The sequence below is a fragment of the Propithecus coquereli genome, unplaced genomic scaffold (assembly GCF_000956105.1).
Source record: "Propithecus coquereli isolate 6110/MARCELLA unplaced genomic scaffold, Pcoq_1.0 Scaffold48, whole genome shotgun sequence".
Taxonomy (NCBI): Eukaryota; Metazoa; Chordata; class Mammalia; order Primates; family Indriidae; genus Propithecus; species Propithecus coquereli.
The window spans coordinates 6,758,694-6,783,330 of NW_012150618.1; the positions used below are offsets into that span (position 1 = coordinate 6,758,694).

Consider the following 24,637-nt stretch of genomic DNA (forward strand, 5'->3'; position numbering starts at 1 on the left):
CAATACAGAGATTGGACTGGGGAGGGCAAGACCAGAGGCCAGAGACCAGTCAGAAGCTGCTGGGGTAATGGAGACAAGAGAGAATGATTGACCTGGGCACGTGGCTGTTGATCGATGCTGCCATTTGCAAGATACAGAGAACAGGAGGAAGGGGGAGGGGATGATGGTGGGTCCCATAGCATTATATTTATATATATATTTTAAAATATATTAATATAATTTACATGCTCTGTTATTTTTACTATCAAACATTATGGGATGCTGAGATACAGAGGGAGTAATGTGTCTAAAGAGTTAGTTGTAGGCCTTGAAAATATAGAGATATCGATTAGGAAAAATAGAAGTCATCCAAGAAGTGGCTATGGATGTTTAAAATTAAAATAGGGTATAAAATATACTTTAAAAATAAACATCAAGAATTACAAAATGATAGTGTTGGGGACTTGTCTCTCCCTCCTCATTTTGTAGCATCTCACTGGTTTTAAAGTATCCTCTGTAGACTCACTCAGAATACCAGTTCAGAAAACTTTCTTTCTTATCAGTAAACACATAATCTTTACAACAGAAGCTGCTCATGTATAAGGACATCTTGTCTATTCCTAATAACATGTGTTGGTAATAAAGACACTCAGCATTTATGTGATGATGAAGTTACATTCTAGTTCCTATTCATTTTCCATTTCTAATAGCCCTATTTTATTAATTGCAATGATTTTCAATTCAGTTCTACCAACAACAAGTCAACTGTTACTCTGATTATAACTGGATGTTTCAAAGTATCATCTTGGTTACAAATGAATGAATTGCATGCTGCAGTTGGATATACTTGGCATATTTCAAAGAAAGGAGTAGAAATATATCTGATGGTAAAAAATAGAATGGCAGGATTTATGTATAAAAACCAAGGCTATAGTTATCCTATTTTACTATTCTTAAGCTATACACAATCTTCAGTAGTTTCCTGTCAAGATAAGAATTTTTTATGGTAGAGCCTGAAAAATATTTGTATATGACATTTAACCATAAAGCATTAGGACTGTTTTAAAGAAATATAAAGGCCTTGGTACAAAAAGAGCACTTTCCAAGTTGTTATCTTGAAAGGCCATAAAATTACTCCTGTGATGCCGCAGTTCAAACATTTTTGAATTATTGGCTTTTAAAAAAGTCTAACTTACATTGACCTGTATACAAATACATCACAGGTGAGCACCTGTTCTTTTTATGACACTTCTGGAATTGACACCACCTATAATGTGTGGCTGGGTTGCAGCCAAGGTATGAGGTAGGTACCAGCATCCCCATTGTACAGAGTAGGAAACTGAGAACAGAGAGGTTAATTAAGTCATGCGGCTAGTATGTGGCAGAGAGGATTTCAACCTTGGGAGTGGGATCCAGAATCTATACTCTCAACCACTATGCCACACTCAGATGGTTACTAAACAGCAGGAAGAAAAAGTCTTGCCTTTCCACGGGCAATGGTTCACGTACGCTCTTAGTACAGTCAAGTACAGTCTTTACTGAACTCTCTAATGTAAAATGTGGGGAATTTAAAAATACACAGAGCCTGAAAATCGCTTACTTTTATGATGGTTCTAAGCAAAGAAAATGCTTTATGGATTTAAACAAGACAAATTTATGATCTTTTCTTTCTTATGGAAACCAGTTGTGAGTCTCTATTTACAATATTTTTTCTCTACAATGAAAATCACAGCAGTGGAGCTGTGTGAAGGCTTTTCTCCCCTCCTTTAGGAGAAAGGAATTAAGTTGAAGGTGAAACACATCCTTGGAGTTAGCTGAGAAAGAAAATGAGAGAAACCTGAGAAGAGCCTGGTGGGACTCAGTTTCCACAATTCTCACATCTAACTGTGAAATTAAAATTAGGTACAGGGCTAGATTTCCCTGGTCACATGCAGGTCATGCAGTGAGAGCTCCAAAGAGTTCACAAACTCTTCTTTCCACTCCTTTTGAAATTCCACCTTCTGAAGGACCCGAAAAATATGACCACTGACTAAGCACACTCACATATTAAATAATGAGGAGAAAGAGTTAAGAGTTGACTCAGAAGAAGGAAAGGAAACATGGTAAATGTCGGTAAGCATATTACGAAGATTGCAAATGAAGCCAAATCCCTAAAGCTTGATGATTTTGCTTAACTATTGTAACTCAGGAGAGAAAGCAAGACACCGTCATGTGAATTCTTTGAGTTTTCCTTTTCTTTTTTCTCCTCCATTCAGAGTTCCATGTAGATGTAACAGCCTCAAGTAGCTAGTAGGAAAAAAAGTGTTAACGACAATTGAAAAAGTAAGCTGACTAACATTTAAATGGGCAAGACACAAATATATAAAAAGGATATTTATAATGTAACGTTTATTAAGCTTACTTGAAAGACAGGATTATTTTATTTAGATTACCCCATCTCAATGCATGAAAAGAACGGTCCAGAGTAAGACAAAACAGTATTTCTAAGAATGTTATTTTATTATCTCTAGTTCTGTATGTTTTTCAGCCTTCAAAACCTGTCTTTACTGCCATAACCAACACAAAGTTGTTCAAAATAAAGTTTTGACCCGAACTGGACTATGGAGATGCAGACTGCAGTGAGAAAAGCTCAAAACAAGCAAACCAAGAGCCAGGAAAAGTGTTTTTCTTGATATTTATGTACCATATTTACAAAAGTAAAGTTAAACCGATTGTTCATTATATACACGCCTTAGTGAATATTAGTATTTTACATTTACATTTACATACATATGTGTATGTACTCAAGTAAAAAAGATAAACTTAAAATTATTTTTATGTGTGAAAAATATATAAAATGTGACTGATACATACTTCAATCTGGAGTGCTTGTTCAATATTCAGTGCTTAAAAATATTTGGAAAAATAATCCCAAAATATAATCTGCTGAAAGATATTTAAAGTGAAAGAGATAAGAAAATAGGAAGTGTGCAATGTGATTTAGTAAGTAGGGGAGGTGAGCAAAAAGAAGGTCTACATTAGGGGGAAATCACATAGCAGCCATAAACTATATGAAGAGTCAGAAAGAAGGGACGTAAAGGTTTTTCCAAGGTCAGTTTCACTCAAATTTGAACCGACCCAAGGAACCTTCAGGACAGGGTAAACAAATTGAAGTTTTGATGATGAGTTCATGCTATTATGCGGATGCAAAAGTACTTTCCTCCTTGAGTCTTTAAGGAGGCCCGCCTTGGACATTAACCCGTCAGTTCCTTATTTGGCTTCTGTGGAGAGGGTAGGAGTCCAGTGTGTCTATAATGACTTCACACAACTTTGGCAGCAATCTGGCTTTACTGAAGAACCACGGGAAGGTATCACCTATCTTTCCAAGCACCAGCTGGGCTGGAATTCTTGAACCTCGTGTTTCCTCTTTCCCTAAAGACTGAGCTCCCCAAGGAGCTGGGGCGACTGGCCCAGTGCAGAGGCCCGGCTCTGGTGGGCTTTTCTAGCGTGCTTCCCGGGCGGTCCCAGTCGGGGCTGGGGGCGGCGGGGGCGGAGGCTGCCAGGTGAGCTCCGGGCTAGTTGAGGCAGGGGCAGCAGCAGCAGCAGAGGGTCCGGCAGGGGTTCTTCTTCCTGTACTGCACGGCCTTGCGCACCTGCGCCTTGGCCTGGCCGGTGTAGTCGACCGTCTGCTGCACGTTGAGCTCGATGACGTTCAGGGTGTCGGCCTGCATCTCCACCAGCACTGCCATCTGCAGGAAGAGCTCGTGCACGTCGCGGATGCGGCTCTCCAGCCGCAGCAGCTCGCGGTGGCGGCTCTCGATCTCGTTGAGCGCCGCCCGCGCGCCCTTCACGTCGGCCAGCAGGTTCTCGGAGAACACGTCCCACTTGCCCTGCTCGAACATGTCCTCGATCTGGTCGCCCGAGACGTCCTTGCCCATGATCTCCAGCTGGCGCTGGATGCGGATCTTGCAGTTGTCGCGCTGCTTCATCTCGGCCAGGTTGTACTCGTGCATGGCGCGCTGGAAGGTGAGGGTGAGCGCGTTGTACTGCGCGAGCGAGATGCGCGCCACGGCCGAGTGCGGCCCGTGCTGGGCCTCGGCCGCCTCGCTCAGCTCGCGCATGGCGCGCAGCCTGCGGTGGATGCCCTCGCCCCGCGCCTTGATGGCCTTGGCGATGGAGTTGGTGTCGCGCTTGATGCTGCTGAGGCGCCGCATGGACGTGAGGAAGCGCGTGTTCTGCTTTCCCAGCCGCTTCACGTCGACCATCAGCAGCTGGTTTTCGTCCTGAATGTCCTGGATGTCCCGGTACAAGGACTCCAGGATGTGGTCCGTCTCGAACACGATGTCCTCGTGGGGCGAGTCCAGGTCATCGTCCCCGTCTGGGAACTGCTGGTCATAGCGCTTGGACAACTCCAGAAGCTCTTCTAGCCGGTCCTTCATTTTGCCTGCAAGTAGAGAGAGTGAAGTCAAATTCCTCTAGCGAGAGTCAAGTATTTGCATTCAGGGGATTGAAGCTTAAGATAAAGAAACATTCTACTCAGCACTTCCAATTCTTTATTCCTGGGTGTGGGTAATAAGTGCACCAAAGGAGCTAAATGTTCTATAGCATTTTACTTACAAGTATAGAAATAACATAGCTGAAAGGCACGAACAGGGTTGTATTTTAAGGCCTGTGGGCATCTGCCACTAAATATCGCAGGTGCATAGAACTCGATCAGCAATTTTAAATTTCAGATTGCATTGGGAAACCAGCTCTTTTTCTTACTTTACCTTTTCCAGTCATCACAAATCAAAACAGACATAGAAAAGGGAAAAATAAGAAGAAAAGACTTGGAAACATAAGGGTTTTTAATAAGGACCGTCAATTTACAAGGCTTTGGGGCCAATGCTAAACGTTGCCTATTTTGTCTGTTTCTGCACCGATGAGCATCCCCTCCTGTCCAGACTAGCAACTCTTAAAATAATAATTACCATGTGAATTATGACTTAAAATTTTTTCTCTTAATAATGTTGTAAAAGTAAAATATACTTGAAGTAAAACAATAAAATAAACAAAGACAGAAATCTAATAAGGAAGTATAAAATTTAGAAATTGATATTTCCTTCCTCCTCTCCCCAGTATTCCCTAATGGTAGCATCATTAACAACACTGTTTTTTTAAAAAGAAAAAAACAAAAAAATTTTGTACAGAAAATTTCAATCATACTCAGCCTGGTAGCAATAACACACTCCCATTTATCTATCATGCGGCAGCAATATTTGTCCACTTTTAATAGCTTTTTGAAACAAGATGGAAGCTCACGCAGAATTTCCGTGTTTTCACAAAGATGGTTCTCATCATTTCCCTGCTTTGCAAGGGAGAATAATGTTCTCTATGTCCATATCTTTTCCAGTGAGGTGAAAAGTTTCATTTTTAGTAGCATGTATATATGCCAAAATCAGGAACATTTTGCCCTTGTACATGAGACTTTGTGGCTAGAAAGATTGTCTTTCTTCTATAAAATTTGCAGAAAAGAATGGAAAAGTAGTAGCACTTAATGGCCACACAATCTATCAGGGATCTTGATCTTAAATTAAAAGCTTCTTTCAAGTCGAAGTAATGAATTCTATGGTACCGTTAAGGGAACACTGACAAGTTGGATTTAGTGATAAATGGAAAATGGTGAAATATTAACCATGGCTTCTCTTCTACCGTGATCACTATTTACATAAATTAAACAGAAGTTTTATTCTATGATGGTGATTTTTAATATAACAAGTTTTTCTGCATAAAATGCCATTTCTGCTATTTGGTGACTAAAATCAATACTAGACTTTCTCTACAATGGGACAGGTCACTCTCCTAGCAGTATAACAGAGAGACAGAATGAAGACCCAGCCTGGACCAAAACTATACCTTCTCCTGGCCTGAATTTCTTGTTATTCAAATATTTTTTCACTTCGAACAAACTTTAAAGACAAACCACAAATCGGCGGGAAATTGCAGTATATGGCAGATAGTGGGTTAAGTCACTTAATGTATATATTTTAAAACTACCAAAAATCCACTCACCCACAGAGAATGAAAAGGCAATTCATATAAGAAGAAATATAAATGACAGAGGCCATAACTGTATTTTAGGTATACCTGATACTTTCTGGGCACCTTTCACGTGATAGCCTTACTCTTCATACAGACTCTATGAAGTAGGTACTACCATTATGAGAGTCGGAATGAGCCTAGGAAGATTAAGGAATTTAGCCAAGGTCACCAGTAAGTGAACACTCAGGCTCCAGAATAGCACCACTTAACCGTTACACTAAATAACCTTCAGCAAAGCTATAAAAGCATCGTCATAAAAGACTTTACTATTGGCCAGGCATGGTGGCTCACGCCTGTAATCCTAGCACTCTGGGAGGCCATGGCAGGAGGATCACTCAAGGTCAGGAGTTCAAGACCAGCCTGAGCAAGAGTGAGACCCCATCTCTACTAAAAATAGAAAGAAATTAGCTGGACAATTAAAATTATATATAAAAAATTAGCCGGGCATGGTGGCACATGCCTGTAGTCCCAGCTACTCGGGAGGCTGAGGCAGAAGGATTGCTTGAGCCCAGGAGTTTGAGATTGCTGTGAGCTAGGCTGACGCCACGGCACTCTATCCCAGGCAAAGAGTGAGACACTGTTTCAAAAAAAAAAAAAAAGACTTTACTATTAAACAAGGAAGTACAAATTAAACTGCTGAGATTTTTTTTCCCCCTACCAAGTTAGCAGGAATTTTTACAAAATAATAATTTTTTAAAGGGGTAAGTATGCTGGGAACTCTCAAAAAATTCTGATAGGAGGGTAAATTCATAGAAGCTTTCTGGAGGACAGTGTAGCAACATGTATCAAAAACTTTTCATGCATGCATTTGTTTAGACCTCTGTGCATTTATTCCAAGGATATATGCAAAGTTGTATGAACTCATAGCTATAAATATTTTCATCCCCACATTGTTTTTTCAGAAATTCAGAAATAAGTTAAATGCACAATAATAAGGCACTGGCTGCTACATAGGTCACAGAGTTTAGAAGGCTATCAAATGGCATGAAAGCATAAATACTCTCTTAGGTAGAAAAAGTAGGTAAAGAGAAGAGAATGTGCAATACTACCACACAGGTTTTGAAACAAAAATTGATTAATACATATCAAAACGTTAATAGTAGTTTTCTTTCTGTTGTGGAATTAAACATGGTTTTAATTATTTCCTTGTGCTTTTCTATATTTTCCAAAATTTTTATAATGTCCATGTAGATTTCATTATTAAATGAAACTATAGATACTATTTGTTTAAAAGACTAACACCTTAGTTCCTTCTTTAAAGTGTATATATTACAATCAGGTCAACACCTTATGTTACTTGGGGAAAGTATGTTAGCCATCTAGCTTGGAGTTGAGCTATATCTATCTGTTTAAGTTAGTATCCCATACATTCTACTATGCAATAAGTGGATGGGATAGATGGGCAAGAATAGGTGATAGATGATGCCTTCTTTGCATCTTGGCCAGGTCTTACAAGACACTTCAATGGAAGGTAATGGTGGTTAAGAGACAGTGCCACACACCAGGACACAAGGGATCATTTCTAGGTATCCTAGTAGTCCTAGACAGGTCCTATGCTCTGTATTGCTCTCCTAAAGCAATGAAAAAGCTATCTGGGCAAATCATCTCATTTACCATATGACGAGCAAAGTGCAATTCAACCATATAGAAAATGGTCTTGGAAGATGTTCAGAGAAATCATTCCTTCTCGAGACCTAACAACCATAAAGTCATAGGTCCTTGATCAGGCGAAGGCCTAAGCTCATTTGAAGGCCCAAGTCCATAATGCAGTAAGGAGACAGGAAGGAAGGATCCCGGGCATGTAGAGACTCCCTATGAAGGTGTGGACCAAAAGGAGGCCTTCACCTTGCCTTCACCTTTCCTGGCTCAGCCCAGCCCCAGACGACTCACTCACATTGACATAGAAGGTCTCCTTTTTTCCCAGGAGCAAGCATTAGGAAAACTACAACAGGAAGTCAACTAAGAGGCTGCTATTTCTAAGAATATCTCAAAAAAAAAAATTAAAAATATGTACCTTGCCAAAGTTATACTAAAATATAGACGTGGGCACAAAAAGAACATCAAAATACCTCAGTATCCAGTAGCTTGATTCTGTACTATGAGATCCTAAAAAGAGAACTATGGTAAATGAGAAAGAAAAATCAAACAATTCCATTGACTTTCCATCTCACTGTGATTAAAGGATAATGTAAGAAGTTCTGGTAAACTGTATTCATAACATTGCTAAAGTAAATCCGGCTTTGATTCACGTGGAGGTGAAGAATTCAAAAGAAAATTCACAACCAACTACCAGAAATCTGCTTCTGCTTTCTAATTTTCTTTTCAGGCATGCATATAATCTGTCCAGAAAACTAGATCCAATAGGGAAGGAAGGAGGAATTGCTTTATTGCTCACTTCTTTCAGTGAGCAATAAAATTTTACATAAGAGAAAACAAAGGAACAAAGGGATTATGGTAGCTCAGCGGCTCTCAGTCTTTAGGAGGCAACGGAATCATCTGGACAGATGCCCAGGTCCCTAGAGTTTCTGATTCAGTAGGTCTAGGTCTCCAGGTGATTTTAAAGCACACCCAAATTTGTGACCTATTCCATAGCTAACCTATCATGGCAGCTTTTTTATTCATAAATATCATGCAGGACTGGAGAACTTACAATAGTTCTCAGGTTGGGGGCAGTCTTGAGTAAACCATAGATAGGGAAGGAAAGGGCAGCTACTACCTCTCCCCTGTGGAAAGCTGGTGGCTTTCATAAGCACTGCCTCCTGGCTTTGGGGAATGGAGGCTGGATAAGAAATCAAGGTCAACTGATAACTCCTCCTCGGTCTAGTGAGGCATGAAAACAATCTACAAAGCCCAAAATGTAGAGTAACTAAGAATGTTAGAAATAGTTTATTTCAAACCCTTCATTTTAAAATGGAAAATTATAATCGGTGCAGGCACTGACAGAAAGGGAGTATGAACAACATTGAACATTGAGCTTTACCGTTATGAGGCACCCTCAGGCACATGAATAAATCCTCTAACAGCATTCACAGTGAACGAGGAAGGATGACATAATATTCCGTTAGTTAAATGTGCTGGCCATTGGGGCCTAGATCCTATTGCGAAGAGCCTGCTATATCTGGCATATAAAATCTTAAAATTTTCTGTCATAACAAGAAGGAACGATTCAGAAAGCAGTTTTCTACCTACCTCAGAAGATTAATGAATGGGTGTGATAGCCACATAAATAACCAATACGATGGGTGCCACGAAGAACAACCATGAGAGCCATTGTTCCCAACTTTCCTGGGAACCATTTATGAACACAATATAGGGTCATATTTCTGATCATAAAAGAGAGGCTTTGTGCCTACTGTAACAGGAACAAGAAAAAGTTGATCATACATTGTCGCGGGCTGAATTATGTCCCCTCCTCTCGTAGTCCCCACATTCATATGTGGAAGCCCCAACACCAGTCCTCCAGAATGTGACCGTATTTGGAGTTAAGGTCTTTAAAGGAGTAATTAAGTTAAAATGAAGTATTTAGGGTGGGCCCTAATCCAATATGACTGGTGCCTTTACAAGGAGAGGCAATTTGGACACAGAGTTGTGCATGCACAGGGGAAAGACCATGTGAGGACAGAGGGAAAAGATGACCATGTGCAAGCCAAGGAGAGAGGCCTCAGAAGAAACCAACCCTGCTGACACCTTGATCTTGGACTTCCAGCCTCCAGAACTGTGAGAAATAAATTTCTGTTGTTTAAGCCACCCAGTCTGTGGTATTTTGTTATGGCAGACTACTGTATACATTAAGCAAATTTTGCCTAGTATCAAGAGACAAAACCTTTCCCTGTTTCACAGCAATATGTTGAAGTATGTTTTACAAGTTGTGAGAAACTTCAGGCACGGGAATGCACAATGGAGGGTAGTGCAAGGCACAAGGCAAATCAGGTGAGGTTTACTATGGAGGTCACCTTGGAGATTTCCAGAGGGAACCAAATCCAAAAGCATGCAAGGACCTTCTTGTCTGTATTTATGACAACGAAATGTTTTAGACTTTATTCTGTTTTGACGTGAGTTCGAAATGTTTAGCATTCTTGTTTCAATAGGAACTAAAGTACATGTTTAGACACACACACACTTTGCATGTGGTATTCAGCTGTTCGTGAAGCAAAAAAGATCTTGCCCCCAGGATATACACTCCAAATGAGGACTTCTGTGCAGAACCCATGTTCTGATTTTCTGATCCTATGATACATATCTCCTATGTCCTGATTTTACACCCGTTTTTAAAGTACTGTAAAAGAAAATGATGATTACAAATCAGAAAGTCATGACTGGTTCACATGGCATCTTGCTGAGCCTTTGTGTTGAGCTTATATAACACCTTTGTGCAAACTAGAAAAGGGCCCCTCTCTCCAGATGGATGCAGCCCAGTCCCAGGGCATACAGCCTGCTGAGCTGAGCACGGAGGGATGCAGCCCCTCTCATCCTTGATGAGACCACAACCTGCACAGCCCCATGGGGTCGCCCCATGTACACTTTCCCAACCACCTTGTCCAGCCCTCCTGCCCAACCCTCCCCACCGCCACAGTCATCTGGCAGGGGCCAGAAATTCCACAGGTATGGTGTTGCAGTCATTTAGCTGTTCCTTTTTAGCACACACCGTAGTAACACAACCCTTAAAAGGCAATGAGTGTACTTTTCCCAACAGGAGTGAAACTCGGAGCTCTATTAAATGACGCACCTAAGAGGGAAAAATTGTTCTTTCAACTTCTAAAAATTATAGGCTAAAATAAAAAGAGTTCCCACAAGTTCTTATTTTCTGGCTGCTCTAATATTAATTAAAAAACAACAACCACACATTTGTGTTAGACCTTGAAGTGCACTGGGCAGGAACACGTGGGATGTTTTCTGAGGGCTCATTCGAAGGACGACGTGAGAGCTCGAAGAGTGTTAATCGAGATGGATGATAATTATAAACGTCTGAGGCTAGAAGAAATAATTTAAAATGTCTCTTGTTTTCTCTTTCCTTTAAAGCAAAAAAGTTATTCAAAGTATTTTGGAGGAGTTATTGGAGTTATTCAAAGTATTTTGGGGGAGTCTAATTTGAAAAAACAATCTCTTCTTTTTAATCACTCTGCTCATTTGAGGCCCCAGACATTTTCACTTTTTAGTTCCTTCGATCACAATTTTCTGCCAGTGTGATTGTCATTTTATCCTATTCGTGGCTCTTTTTTTTTTAGTGGAGCATCTATTTTTGATATCCTTTCCCTATCTCATCATCATATGTTAGATGTGTCTTTTTGGTTCATTGTCTCAGGAGGAAGAGGATCAGCATCTGAGGAGGTGGATCTGTGGAGTTTCACCTGTACCCAGATCCGACGCAGATCAGGTATAAGCCTCCGGACTTAGAGGCTAATGCCATAATCAGATGAGATGCCGGGGAATCCCAGGATGGGGGTGAGCATTATTTTTCTTGCAAGAGAAATGGGAATGATTTCAGAGAAAGACTATACTCAATTACAATAAATGCCAACAAATTCTCAGCAGTACCCCCTGTCAAGAAGTGGCGTTGATGTCTCTATTCTTTGAATCTGGGGTTGGCCACAAGACTTCCTTTGACCAAGAATACATTAGAAAATATGAAGCAAAAAGAGACGTGAGTGGCCCTAGCACATTAGGGCTTATCCTCTCTGGGGACACTGAAACAATTACGTGAAGAAGTCATCCTCTAGCCTCCTGGAGGATGAAGACCACTTGGAGAGAGAGGCCAGCCCCCAGCTGCCCCACCACTCTAACTGCATGACGGAGCCTCACCAAGCCCAGGGGAAGAACCACCAGTGCTCACTACCTGCCACGTACCGTTGCAGAGGGTTAACACGGATTATCTCATTCAGTCCTTGCAGCCATGAGAAACAAATTGTTATTTGGGGGTGGTTTGTTATACTGCAAAGCTACCTGATATGCTCCTCTTTGGGTCCCCCTTAAGATACATTATTCTTTAAAGAAGACCTAGAAGACTGATATGAATCATGGATAAATCATAATTTCTGGAAAGTAAATTCTTATGCATTTACAAACAAAAGTTTATTACTATGATTTTAAAATACAAACATAAGCAATATGTACCAAATAATTATCCTGATGATGTATTTCACCTATTTGATGATTGTGGTCTATATTATATATCTTGATTTTAATTCAGTATACATTTTTGATATTCTATTCATATTGTATGCAAAAGTTAACCTAAAAAACACGTGTTTAAAAAAGCACTTTTTTTTACACATATCCGAAGACAGCCTTTCTTTTTCTTTTGAGGATTGTGGTCATAATTAGGGTGAGAAGGAAGTAAAAAGAAGCTAAAAAAAGATTATCTCACATACAAACAGAATCCACAAAGAGGCTCTGCACAAGCTGTTTGCTAACTCCCCGTGTCGAACAGGAGTCCTTGGGCAGTAGTCCCAGGACAGCACAGGGATGGCTGGCAGCTTAAACCTTCGCTGAGTTTCAGTCTGATAAGGAGGTTTTGAGAACCCAAAGAGCCAGTTTTGAAATGGAAGTGGATAGTTTTAAGTGTATCAGAAGTCTATCATTCAGATCACCAAAATAAATAGCAGGTAGGCTCAGTGTGACTTCCCAAACAACGTGATTCTACTGCCACATCCCAAACCTCCCTTTGAATTCAAAGATTGGACCAGAGAAGTTTCTTGCCACCACACTAAAAAGAACAAAAATTAGTGGGATGGAACTGGGTTTCTAAGGAATGTCGGAAATTGATTATGGCCTTACTAGCCCTTTGCAATGCTAAACCCAATCAGAATACTTCTTTTCAGAGCTGTAGGATCTGGGCTTAGAATTCCACATCTACTCAGGGTAGCATAGGAGAGTGGCTAAGTGTTCAGCCTGGGCAGACATGTGGAGACACATTCAGATGCCACCTCGGCCGCTACTGGGCCTTGCCTGGGCTTCCTCGCTGGTTTTGGGATTCTCAGCAGTTAGAGAGGGCAATTCTTAACAGATGAGTACTTTTCAAGCCTCCACTATAGCACATATCTTTGTAAGCCACCTTCTCTGTAACGGGTCTTCCCTATGTATAAATCCCTACCTCCTAGGATGGCTTACATGAGGTAAGCCATGTGAGGCCTTAGACCAACACCTGGCAGATAGTAAACACTCTATATGTGCTACCTATTGTCATGTGGTCATGTTATTTTAATTCCCTCAAATAACTAATATGGATTCAGTAACTATTTGTATAAATAGTGCATTTGCTAATACACTACTAATAGTTTATTTCTCGTCTCATCTATGATCGTAAGTGTACATTAATTATGACCCGAAGAAACAGGAATAAGCTGTAGAAGTTCTATGCTGATAAACAGAAGTTAATTTTAAAAAAGAGAAAAACACTGCATAAAGCTAAAAACAACCATCTCAATTGCGTATTGAACGAGTAGAACCATCAGCCTTGGAGTGACCCCATGCCACTTAACAGTATCCTGATCATGAAACAAGCAAAGATCTATCACAAAGAACTGAAAATGGAAGGAAACGGAATATTCAACAGGCTGCTTGCAGAAATTTAGGAGAAGACACAGCATTAAATTTTTAAAGATTTGTGGTGATAAAGCATCTGCTGATCACACAGCAGCAGAGAGATTCATTGATGAGTTTGCCAAGGTCGCTGCTGATGAAAATCTGACACGAGAACAAGTCTATAATGCTGACGAAACATCAATGTCTTGGCATTATTGTCCCGGAAAGACACTGACTACAGCTGATGAAACAGCCCCTTCAGGAATTAAGGATGCCAAGGACGGAATAACCATGCAGGGATGTGCTAATGCAGCAGGCACACGTAAGGGCAAACTTGCTGTGATAGACAAAAGCTTGCATCCTCACTGTTTTCAAGGGAAAAATGTCTTACTAGTCCATTATTATGCTAACAAAAAGGCATAAATCACTAGGGACTTCTTTTCTGATTGGTTTCACAAATACTTTGTGCCAGTGGCTCATGCTCACCACAAGGAAGCTGGACTGAATGACAACTACAAGATACTGTTATTCCTTGACAACTGTTCTGCTCATCCTCCAGCTGAAATTCTCATCAAAAATAATGTTTATGTCATGTATGTTCCTCCTAATGTGACTTCAGTAATTTATCCATGTGAGCAGGGTAGGCTTAGATCAATCAGGAATAAATATAAAAACACTTTCTTGAACAACATGCTAGCAGCAGTGAACAAAGGCAAGGATATGGAAAGTTTTTGAAAGGAGTTTAGCATGAAGGAAGCCATATATGCTAGTGCTAATGCTTGGAACACAGTGACTAAAGACACAGTTGTGCATAGCCTGGCACAACCTCTGGCCTGCAACTATGTTCAGTGATGATGATGAACAAGGTCGTTACTTTGAAGGATTCCATATGTCAAGCAAGAAAAAAATGATATCTAGCCCTCCTTACGTAGGCAAAAAAATATACCTTCAGAGTCCATCAGTAAGCTGGAAGAAATGGATATTGAAGAAGTTTTCAACATGATAATGAGGCTCCAGTTCATTCATTGACTGATGGTGAAATAGCCAAAATGTTTCTGAATCAAGGCAATCATGATAATAGTGACAATGAAGATGACATTGTTAAAACTGCAGAAAAAGTACCTATGGATGACATGGTGAAAATATGTGATGGGCTTATTAAAAGACTAGAGCAGGTGTGCATTCACAACAGAATAAGAAGTCATGTCAGTTTATAAAATCAAAGAGAGAATTCTAAGACAAAAGCCATTGTTAATGAGGCAGATAACACTGGAGGAAACATTTTAAAAAGCCATCCAGCAGAATGTCTCCTCATCCCTAGAGAACCCACTTTATGGTCCCCCAACTGCTTTTGATGTTTCTTCTCACCTAAAAAAATACAGTGCAGTATGTTACCTTTTAATCAAAACACATCATCGCAGGTGGAGACTGACAGAAAGCCTGTCACTGTTGTTGCTGCTGTTGAACAGCAGATACAGGTGTTCTGGCGATGCTACTGTGCTGTTTAGTTACCCTGAACATATTATTTTTCACTTATTAATGGATGTTATATTTTTCATATGTGTGAATAAATGTAAGAAAAGATTACTTATCTGTAGCATACAAATTCAGAGTCAGGAATGATGGTGACGCTAAACGACCTTAGATTGTCCATGTGGGTGGCTGAGACAGTAACACCTTTATGAAACCTTTGCTCTCTGATGGTTCAATGTATTTATTTCGTGCACAAAAATATTGAAAATATTGTATACGATTACCTTCAAGCTATGTATATAAAGTGTATATGAAATATAAATATATTTCATGTTTATATATTTCATGTTTAGACTTGGATCACATCCTAAGATATCTCATTATGTATATGCAAATATTCAAAAATATGATATCCAAAACATTTCTGGTCCCAAGCATTTTGGATAAGGGATACTCAACTTGTAATAATAAATCACATAATACAGAATTGTTTTATATGAAAAGTAAAAATTTTCCATCATGGAATGCAACTATATATAGTAACTGTAAAATAACCAATGTAAAAATATAATATGTATTCTTCCAGGTTGTTATCTATTAATACAGTAGAAGGTTGTGGATACTTAAGAGACAGCATCTCAAAGAACTGTGAAATATATCTAATTTCCCTGGTAAACCACACACGTTTTCTGGAGTTTCTTTTTCCCAGGAGTATTCCTCAGCAGGGCAGGACCACAGGGCACAAGTACAAGTCACACTGTACTTTCCACCAACAAAATTTTTGTGCAGGTGAAATCAGGTTAAAAAAAGGGAGGGGTCAGCGGTGGTGGCTCACGCCTGTAATCCTAGCACTCTAGGAGGCTGAGGCAGGAGGATTGCTTGAGCTCAGGAGTTCAAGACCAGCCTGAGCAAGGGTGAGACTCCGCCTCTACTAAATCAATCAATCAATCAATCAATAAAATAGAAAAATTAGCTGGGCGTTATGTTTGGTGAGGTGGAAATGAGGGAGAGAGGGAGCTCACTTTTTTCCATCAGACTTTCATTTTTCATTTTTTTACATCACCACATTGATCTCATTTTTTAAATTGATACTTAATTGTACATATTTATAGGGTACATGTGATATTTTCATACATGCATAAGTATGTAATGATCAAATCAGGGTATTTAGGATATCCATCATTTCAAACATGTATCATTTCTTTGTGTTGAACATCTCAAATCTTCCCTTCTAGGTATTTTGAAATATACAATAAATTACTGTTAATAATAGTCACCCTACTGTGCTATCAAACACTTGTTTTTTCTATATATGTTTGTACTCATTAACAAACCTTCCTTCATCCCACCCCCTACCCTTCCCAGCCTCTGGCAACCATCATTCTACTGTCTATCTCCATGAGATCAACTTTTTTAGCTGCCACATATGAGTGAGAATATGTATTATTTGTCTTTCTGTGCCTGGCTTATTTCACTAAATGTTTTATGAATGAATTGACTCTTTAATTATGTACATGTAAGTTTGATAAAATTAAAAACTAGAAAAAGAAAGAAATAAGAACAAAACAAGTCTTTCTGGAAATCCAAAACACTAACCAAAGGTATAATGCTGTGCATTTTGGCTCGGGGGTGACTAAGAATTCTTTAGGAACTCTCCATCTTGCATGCTTAATTCTATGTTTCTCACATTAACGTCTCTTTACAGATTTCACTTCAACTGGCTGGCAAAAATTTAATTCTCTCTGATCCTTACCACAAACCCCATAATATGCCTCAAGGACATCAAAGGATTAAAAATGAAAAATTGATAACAGAAGCACTAATAGGAAATAAAGCTGAATATTTATCAGTACTTTGGGAAAATGATAACTTTCCATGAGATTTGAGGCTGTGGAAGAAATCTCAAAGAAAAAGATAACCAAATTTGACTGTATAAAGTTTGAAATCTCTGTGCAAAAAAAAAAAAGATAATATTAAGAATTAAAGCAAGACATTCAAAGAAAGTCTTTGCACCAAAATAGACATTATATAGACATCACAATCACTATTGTGTGAAGAGACAATCCCAACTGGTAAGAAAGTATACGTGACAATAATATACTGGGCAAAATATATAGAATTACAATCACAGATGATAAAATATTCTAAATAATAATATGAAATGATATTCATTATTTTCTATTTACCAAATAAATATAAACTAAAAATAAGATACTAGTGTAGACTTACCAACTTAGCCAAAAATGAGGGAATAGATCAGACACAAGGTTTATCTATGCTTTAGTTACTAGGACTAGATAGAAAGAATGAAAATGAAAATATTTATTGTGTTTACCCTGCTGTTAACAGATGTGGGTGCAGGTATCTGGATATCAACAAAATAGAGAAATTTCACTAGCACTTGAAGTTTCAGCAAAGGGCAGTTAATAACTCAAGAAACTTTCCAATTAAACATAAAAAAAAAAATGCTGGATAAACAGGATTTTCCTCTACCAACTGTTGATCTTTTCAGATGAAGTGACACTATTGTAAATTTGATTCCTTAAGGAATAAGCTTCATCCTCTTAAAGAGACCATTTTCAAAAAGAAAATATTCTATTTCACTACCATAGCTTCTTATTAAAAATGCAAATTCTTAATGAAAATATAAAAATGAAACTAATTTACAATTAATAAAGTATTCAACTGGATTTGCAGTGGCTAAACTTACTACCTACAGCAATGAACCCATTTCAATCTATACAAAATAGAAAGTGTAAGAACAATTATTTCCTTACCATTCATATGCTCTGTTTACATAATATTTACAGTAAAAGCACGACAAAAAAGTAGAACATAAATTAAGTTATACTTGAAATAAACCAAGGACTATGCCAAAGGATGGGAGGAAAGAAGTGAGACTACATGGCAAACAGTCACCATGAGACATCACATGTCCATTCCCTTAAAGTCATACTTCAAGCCCGAGCTGTGTTTTCACTTGCATTATGGTTTTTAATTCCATGTTTTGGTATGAGTGTTGGCAAGATGCTGGATGGTGAAGATGTGTTTAAGCTGACTTAAATAGGACACAACAGAACATTACAGACCTCCACCTGCATCTAGTAAGTGCTGCTTCATGGTGACTTAATCTTTCCTTCCCTGCAATCAGCCAAACGGGTGGCATTCTTAGCAATTAAAGAAAGTATTCAGAGGTTAAATATGCTCATGTTAGCATTTGGCATATTTCCTTTTGTGATGTCAGGTTAAACAAGAAATAGGTTCTCACTAGAGAACCAATTTGGTTACTTTCTCAACCCAAGATTTGCCTCTTAATTCTGATATTAAACTTAAGGTCATTTACTTATTTAATACAATAAATGCAAATAAATTGCAGCAGAAAAGCTGCAAAGATTTAAAGTTTAAAAAATCAAGAAATCACAGTCCCTGCCCTAAGCTTACAATTTATGGGGAGAATTAAGCAAGCACAAAAATAGTAAGAGAACAAGAACTGGCCAGAAAAGGAGAAGAGGACCCGGCATGAGCTGCTCAGCAGGGTGGAGCTGCAAATTGCAACACCAGGGTTGTGACCTCTTCGCCCAGGCGTTGGAAGTGAACTGGGAAGATGAGAATCGGAGCAGAACGCCGTGGACCTCTGAGGAAATGTGTTTCACTCTCTGTCTCCTACAACAAAACCCGAAGACAAATCTGGCACACTCCTAGGCCATGATAATGAGATCCTTAAAATTAACTTCTAAAAATCTGTAAGATAAGTTCATGATTTTCAGGGCTTGGTGATTATTTTCTTCCACTGTATATTACACATTAAAATATTAACAAACTGACTTCTAGCAATGGCACGTTGAATGAGACACACAGAAAATTCCTTCTCTGTCCCTTGCTCTCTGTTTTACTCATTAAATTATGGAGTTTAACTATGACTCTCTTAAGGTAAAAAAAAAAAAAAAAGATGGAGTCATTGTCTTGTCTTCTGCTTGCCAACATGTATGATCACATACCAGACACACACACACACACACACACACACACACACACACACACAGAGGGACTGGTTAATTTTGAACTAGATAGACCAAAAGATCTTCCCTTTTTGTTAAAAAAAGATCTTTTGTTAAAAAGCGGCCTCTGTCTTGTAACCAAAGCCAGTCTTATAAGTTCTGCTTTGATATAAATTGTGTTTCATGAGAATGGGACACATTCTCTGATCTTAGACTAGGCTGGATTTCCATCTTTGTAATGTCATACTTTGCAGCACTTCCTTTTTCCTAACACTCACCATACTCTATTGCTAATTGTTTTATAACATATTCTACTATTAATTCTTTATCTTCTCTTCCGGCCCATAAACTCTGTGGCGTCATGGGCTATCCCGCTGTGTTTGCAATATACCCCAGAGCATCTGGCATATAGGAAAGCCTTATTAAATATTTTTTGTATTCAAAATATGCTCCCAAGAATGGTTAGTTTTTTCAGTCATTATTGATGAGTCTAGGTCTCTTGCACAAAAGATGAAAACGTTCTTGCCCTCACAGGCTGGCAGGGAGAATAATGATGATAAATGCAATGAGAGAGGGATGTATGGGCACACTTTGAGAGCCCACGGAGGATGCCAAACTCAATCTGGGTGAAGGGAAGGGAAGGTTTCCTAGAGAGGGTGGTGTCTGAGCTGATTCTGAATGGTTTCACAGGAATTAGCTCGGTAGGGAGAAGGGAAAGGGAAGCCAGGCACAGACAACCTGAGTGAAGGCACAACGCATGGAAGGTGTAGGAACCACAGCAATCTGATGTTGCAGGAGTGAATAAAACATCAAGATGTCCTAGGAGTTTATCAGATTATTCTTTAGGTGACTAATATTTCCTGCAATGACCTGACTCAAAATCGGTAAGCTTAAAAGCGATTTTCCCGATGAAGAAAAATTATTGCCTATTTCTATGAATCAGATCACATATCTTCCTTCATTTATGAATGTTTAACCTTCTTGCCAAAATTCTCTCTCATCCTATTAGATGGTCATTAAAGTTTTAAGACAGCACCTCAAAGCTTCATCTGGCATAAGATTTCCTAAACTCTTATTCTCCTAGAAAGTTTACTGATTCATATAAAGTACACTATTTGCCACCCTCTTTCTACAACTATTCAAAAACTTTGGCATCTCTCACTCTGCTATCTAAGATAGTACAAGGCCAAGCCAGAGACCTCTCTCCAGCAATCTTGGTCAGAGGCCAGCCAAGGAATTTGGGCCATGCTCTGTGTTGGCCACATCAGGAATTTAAATGAAAAACAAGAGAGGACTTTCACTGTACCAAGCCTGCTAGGACTAAGGCTCAGGTGGTCCTTTGTTGTCCCACGGTTCCCAAGGCTTCTTGGTAATCTGCAAAATCCCAATAGGTTTGGTCACCTTCAAGGGCATAATGGTTTAGGACAATGGTTCCCAAACTATAAGGCATGTAACCAAATCACCTGGGGAAGATGTGTTGAAAATGTTGACTCATGAGCTCCATCCCTGTATTCTGTTCCAGTAGATCTAGAATGTGGCCCTGGGCTTTTTGTTCTCTTTTATTTTTGTCTTTGTTTTTTTTTTTTTTAAATATCCTTGGTAATTCTGATGCTTATAATCTACAGGCTACACACTGAGATTCACTGGATTGCTTAGAGGCCTTTCAAGGGCTTGGAAGAAAGAGTGGTTTGGCGGGGAGAGAGAAAGAGAGAAACTATAGCTTAAGAAAAATTGTTTAACATTGAACAATGCTAAAGCCTAGAGTTATAGCAAGGACTAGTATGTGTTCTGGTTTTGTTCTGGGTCTGGACAGCCACGGGTTGTGTTTTAGCCGTGGGTGCCAGAGTTCAGCCCTATTTCTCAGGCACCACTACTGCACTCACCACGGCCCAACCTCCCCTGGCTCTTCCTCTGTGCCCCTAGTCTTCCTAGAGTTAAGGCTACCCTGTCTTCTTGCTGTCTAGTCAGCTATGCTAAATCCTTAAGGGCCTTGGACAAAAGGCCAACTTTCTCGGCTCCACTCTGCAGGGTGCTGGTCTGTGCCAGACAGAGCCAAGCAAGGCCATCGCAGAGGAGAATGCTCTCTTGGATACACATGCAGGGGATGACGTAGTATCCAGATCCTCCTCAGGACCAAGGCCCTCTCTCCCCAAGCTGCTGCGGAGGTCGGCTGCCAAAGGCTCACAGCTCCAGGAATTGCCCTTGACTGAAAAGAGCTGCTGCCCATATCCAGCGACTAGCTGATGTGGACGGTAAAGGTGCCCAGCCCCCTTGCCTCAGGGGGGCAGAGAAGTTCTGAAGGGACACCCCAGCTCCAAAGTTCTTTGTCTTGAGGCTGCTGTTGTACCGCAGTTCAATTTCTCTTTCTATGAAATCCTGCTTCTCTCTCTCTCTGTCCCTCTCTCTCTCTCTCTCTCTACCATATGTTGTCCCTAGGGCACTTCCCAATAAAAACTTCCTGCATGCAAATCTCAGAGTCTCAGAGTCTACTTCCTGGGAATTGGCCCAAGACACTGAACTTGCCCCTTTCAGACAACTACTGACAGCCGAACGCAGCAGGCCTCTGCACCTGACTCCTTGGGCAATCCTGGGGGGTCACTTAATCTCTCCAAATATTTCCTTCCTCATCTATGAAATGTGAACACAGGCAACAACAATAATAATACTTATTATTTCTGTTCTTCCAGGCTCTTATGAGAATTAAAATAAATAATATATATGAGTACTTTTTAAATAATAAAGAGCTAAATCATATTGTCAGCTAAACATCATTATATGCCGGTTTACCACGCAGTAATCAGGGAAGAGAGTAGGAGGAGGTGGGAAACGTAGTAAAATTATAGAATTTGAGCTTACACACTGTGTCCTACTTTATCTCAAATCAACAGATTTGTGTCACTAATCAATATGATGAGGTCCATAATAGAGAACTAGAAATGAAACCATGAGAAGAGATATGCATTGCTGCAATCCTGAAACTGAAACAGAAGGCAGAATAATACTTGTTCACTCTGTTTCCATATGAAGATAGCAAGAGAGCAATTTCCACTATTCTGAACAGCTGAAATTCACATTATTACCCAATAAGTTATGCAAGGAGTAAGGGAATATCACTTTACATCTTTGAACAGGGAAACAAGTAAAATAGTTTGGTCTACAAAATGGGAAATACTTTTCTAGGAGACTTAGTATTTTCTAGATTACCCTGATCCACTAAAAATAAAAAAAAAGGCACAAAATAATTTTAAAATATATTTCATTAGCTCGGGGAGAATAATTGAGAATTACCAATTCTAAAAGTCTAATTCATACTAAAAATTACAAAATTATGAAGTCTTACAAAAAACTTGAATGAGATACACAAATAATATCTGGTATTCATAGACTCAGAAGGAGTGGCCAACAAATGACTGACCGATGGTTTTATTACCAGCAAAAGTCTCAGAATGGTCACAACTGGGAGGTACCTAAGAGAGAAATGAACAGAGCCCCCAACTCTAGCAGTTCTCTGCTCTCAGGGAAACCATGGTTGTATCGGACAGGCAAGACAAACCCACATGAAATATTAATCAGAACCCTTCCCTTTCTTGTTGTGTGAGCACCGAATGAATTACAGACAGGCATATAGGAATTCAGACCAAGGGGTAAACACGTGGACTGGATCACCCTAGAAGGCTTCATGTTGCTCTCATCTAACAGACAACTATAAATATCATAATTTCTCAATAAATCTGAAGATTTAATCCAAATCAGGGTAGGATGAATCATCAAACAGTGAGAATAGTTAAGAGTTGAAATCAGATTTGGGGTTGGGGGGGACACAGGGTTGTTGGTCAAAATACCTTTGTCGGAACCAAACGAATCTATCCGGATGCCCCAAACAGAAAGGAGGATCTGAACCCAAGACACTTGAATCACTTTGCCAAGCTAAAATCAAGAAGACAGAGGACGCAGCAGGATCAAGTTCACTTAATAAGATACTGGAAGTTAGAAGCAGGGAAGGCACCTGCTTCAGGGTAAAACCAGAACAAAATAGGCCCAAGAAGGCTGATCACAAGCCAGGAATGTAAGACCTACCTAGAGTCGTAATGTACCTGCTTGCATTTGTTAGTGATTCTTCCACAATTTGACCCTGCTTTGTAGATTAATTCCCCCATTCACCAACCTTTCTGCTTCCCTATGGAAGATCTTGGCAACAAAGTATTGAGTGCATCTAAGAAACACAAAGAGCTAAGCATTCGATGCTTAGGAAGGGTGGTAACCAAGGCAGCCCCTGCAGATGCAATAGCTGAAGTTCTGGGAACCTTCAGACACTGTGAGTCTCCATTAAAATGTTTAAATTCCCAGGAGAAAATGTCTGATTGTTCTAGGCTTATTCCTAAATCAATCAGGTATCTCTTGGAGTGAAGGTGGAAGAATGGGGTGTCATGCAGCACACAGTAGGGCCACTGGGGGCCCATCCTATATATTGAGTCTACTCCAACTTGAATTTACTACAATGTCCAAAATACCATTCATTCATTTACTGAAACAGTATATCATAGCAGAGTGGTTCAGAATGCAAGCTCTGGAGCCAGGTGCTTGGGATCGATTCCTGGCTCTGTCAATTACTAACACTGCACTTTCTTCACCTGTCAAAGTAGTTAATTAGAGTACCTATTTTAGAGGATTGCTGTGAGGAGTAAAAGGCTTAATCTGCATCATGAGCCTAGGCTAGTGCCTGGCACATAACAAGCACTCAAGAAATTTTAGCTATTATTATTCATTTGAAAAATTTTAATGAACACTGATTATGTTTCAAGTACTGTGCAAGCTCCTCAGCATCCTTTAGCCCAAACCTACCCTTCCACTTAGTAGGATATTCTCATCCTCGTCACTAACTAGAAATGTGAGAGTCATCTTAAACTCTTCCCCCCTTCCTCACTGCCCACTTCTAAATACACATGCAACTGGGTTCCACCTGTTAAACATCTGTTTGGAAGTGATGAGTCTTGCAAAAAGAAAAAAAAAATCCGTTCGCTCCTTTCCTCTTTTCCATACCTCTCTGTCACTGTCTCATTCAAGACTTCTTTAATGATTCATCTCAAATATTCCAATAATCTCCATGATGTCTTTTTAAGGCCAATGTCACTCTCATCTAATCTATTCTAAGTTTTTAAAATTCTGTTTTGTTTTTGTTGTTCTTTTAACATGTCTCTTACAATATTGTTCACTTGCTCAAAGGCCTCCATAGGCTAAACCCACAGCTCCTACCTGGCCCATGGGCCTTTGTGACCTGGCCCTGCCTGTCTCTCCAGACCCCTGTCCAGCCCTCACTCTGTGCCCACACTAAACAGGCTGGAGCTTCCTGACCACACAGTGCTGTTTCACTTCTCTGTGCATGCTGTTCCTTCTACTGGGTCGCCTACCCCTCCCTCTGCCTGACAATTCCTCCTCCTACGTTAAGGTTCATTATTTAATCAATAAATACTTCCAAACACTTATCATGAATCAAGCCTGTGCCAAGTTCACGGAGTACAATGATGATTAACATACTCGATCCTTTCTTTCTTATAGAAATAGTAAGTTTGGGACTCTCAAAAGAGAAATAAAGTATGGAAATTAAG

General features: G+C 39.7%; 1 protein-coding gene across 2 annotated transcripts in view; it reads right to left on the reverse strand.

Moving 5' to 3' along the window:
• Positions 1–2,824: 2,824 nt before the first annotated feature.
• Positions 2,825–24,637, reverse strand: part of STX11 (syntaxin 11) — a 50,684-nt gene continuing 28,871 nt past the window's right edge. For both annotated transcript variants that reach the window (XM_012655538.1, XM_012655539.1), the window contains one exon: positions 2,825–4,402. In XM_012655538.1, coding sequence (XP_012510992.1) covers positions 3,534–4,397 — 864 coding nt within the window. In that variant the 5' untranslated portion in view covers positions 4,398–4,402 and the 3' untranslated portion in view covers positions 2,825–3,533. The remainder of the gene's footprint in view (positions 4,403–24,637) is intronic.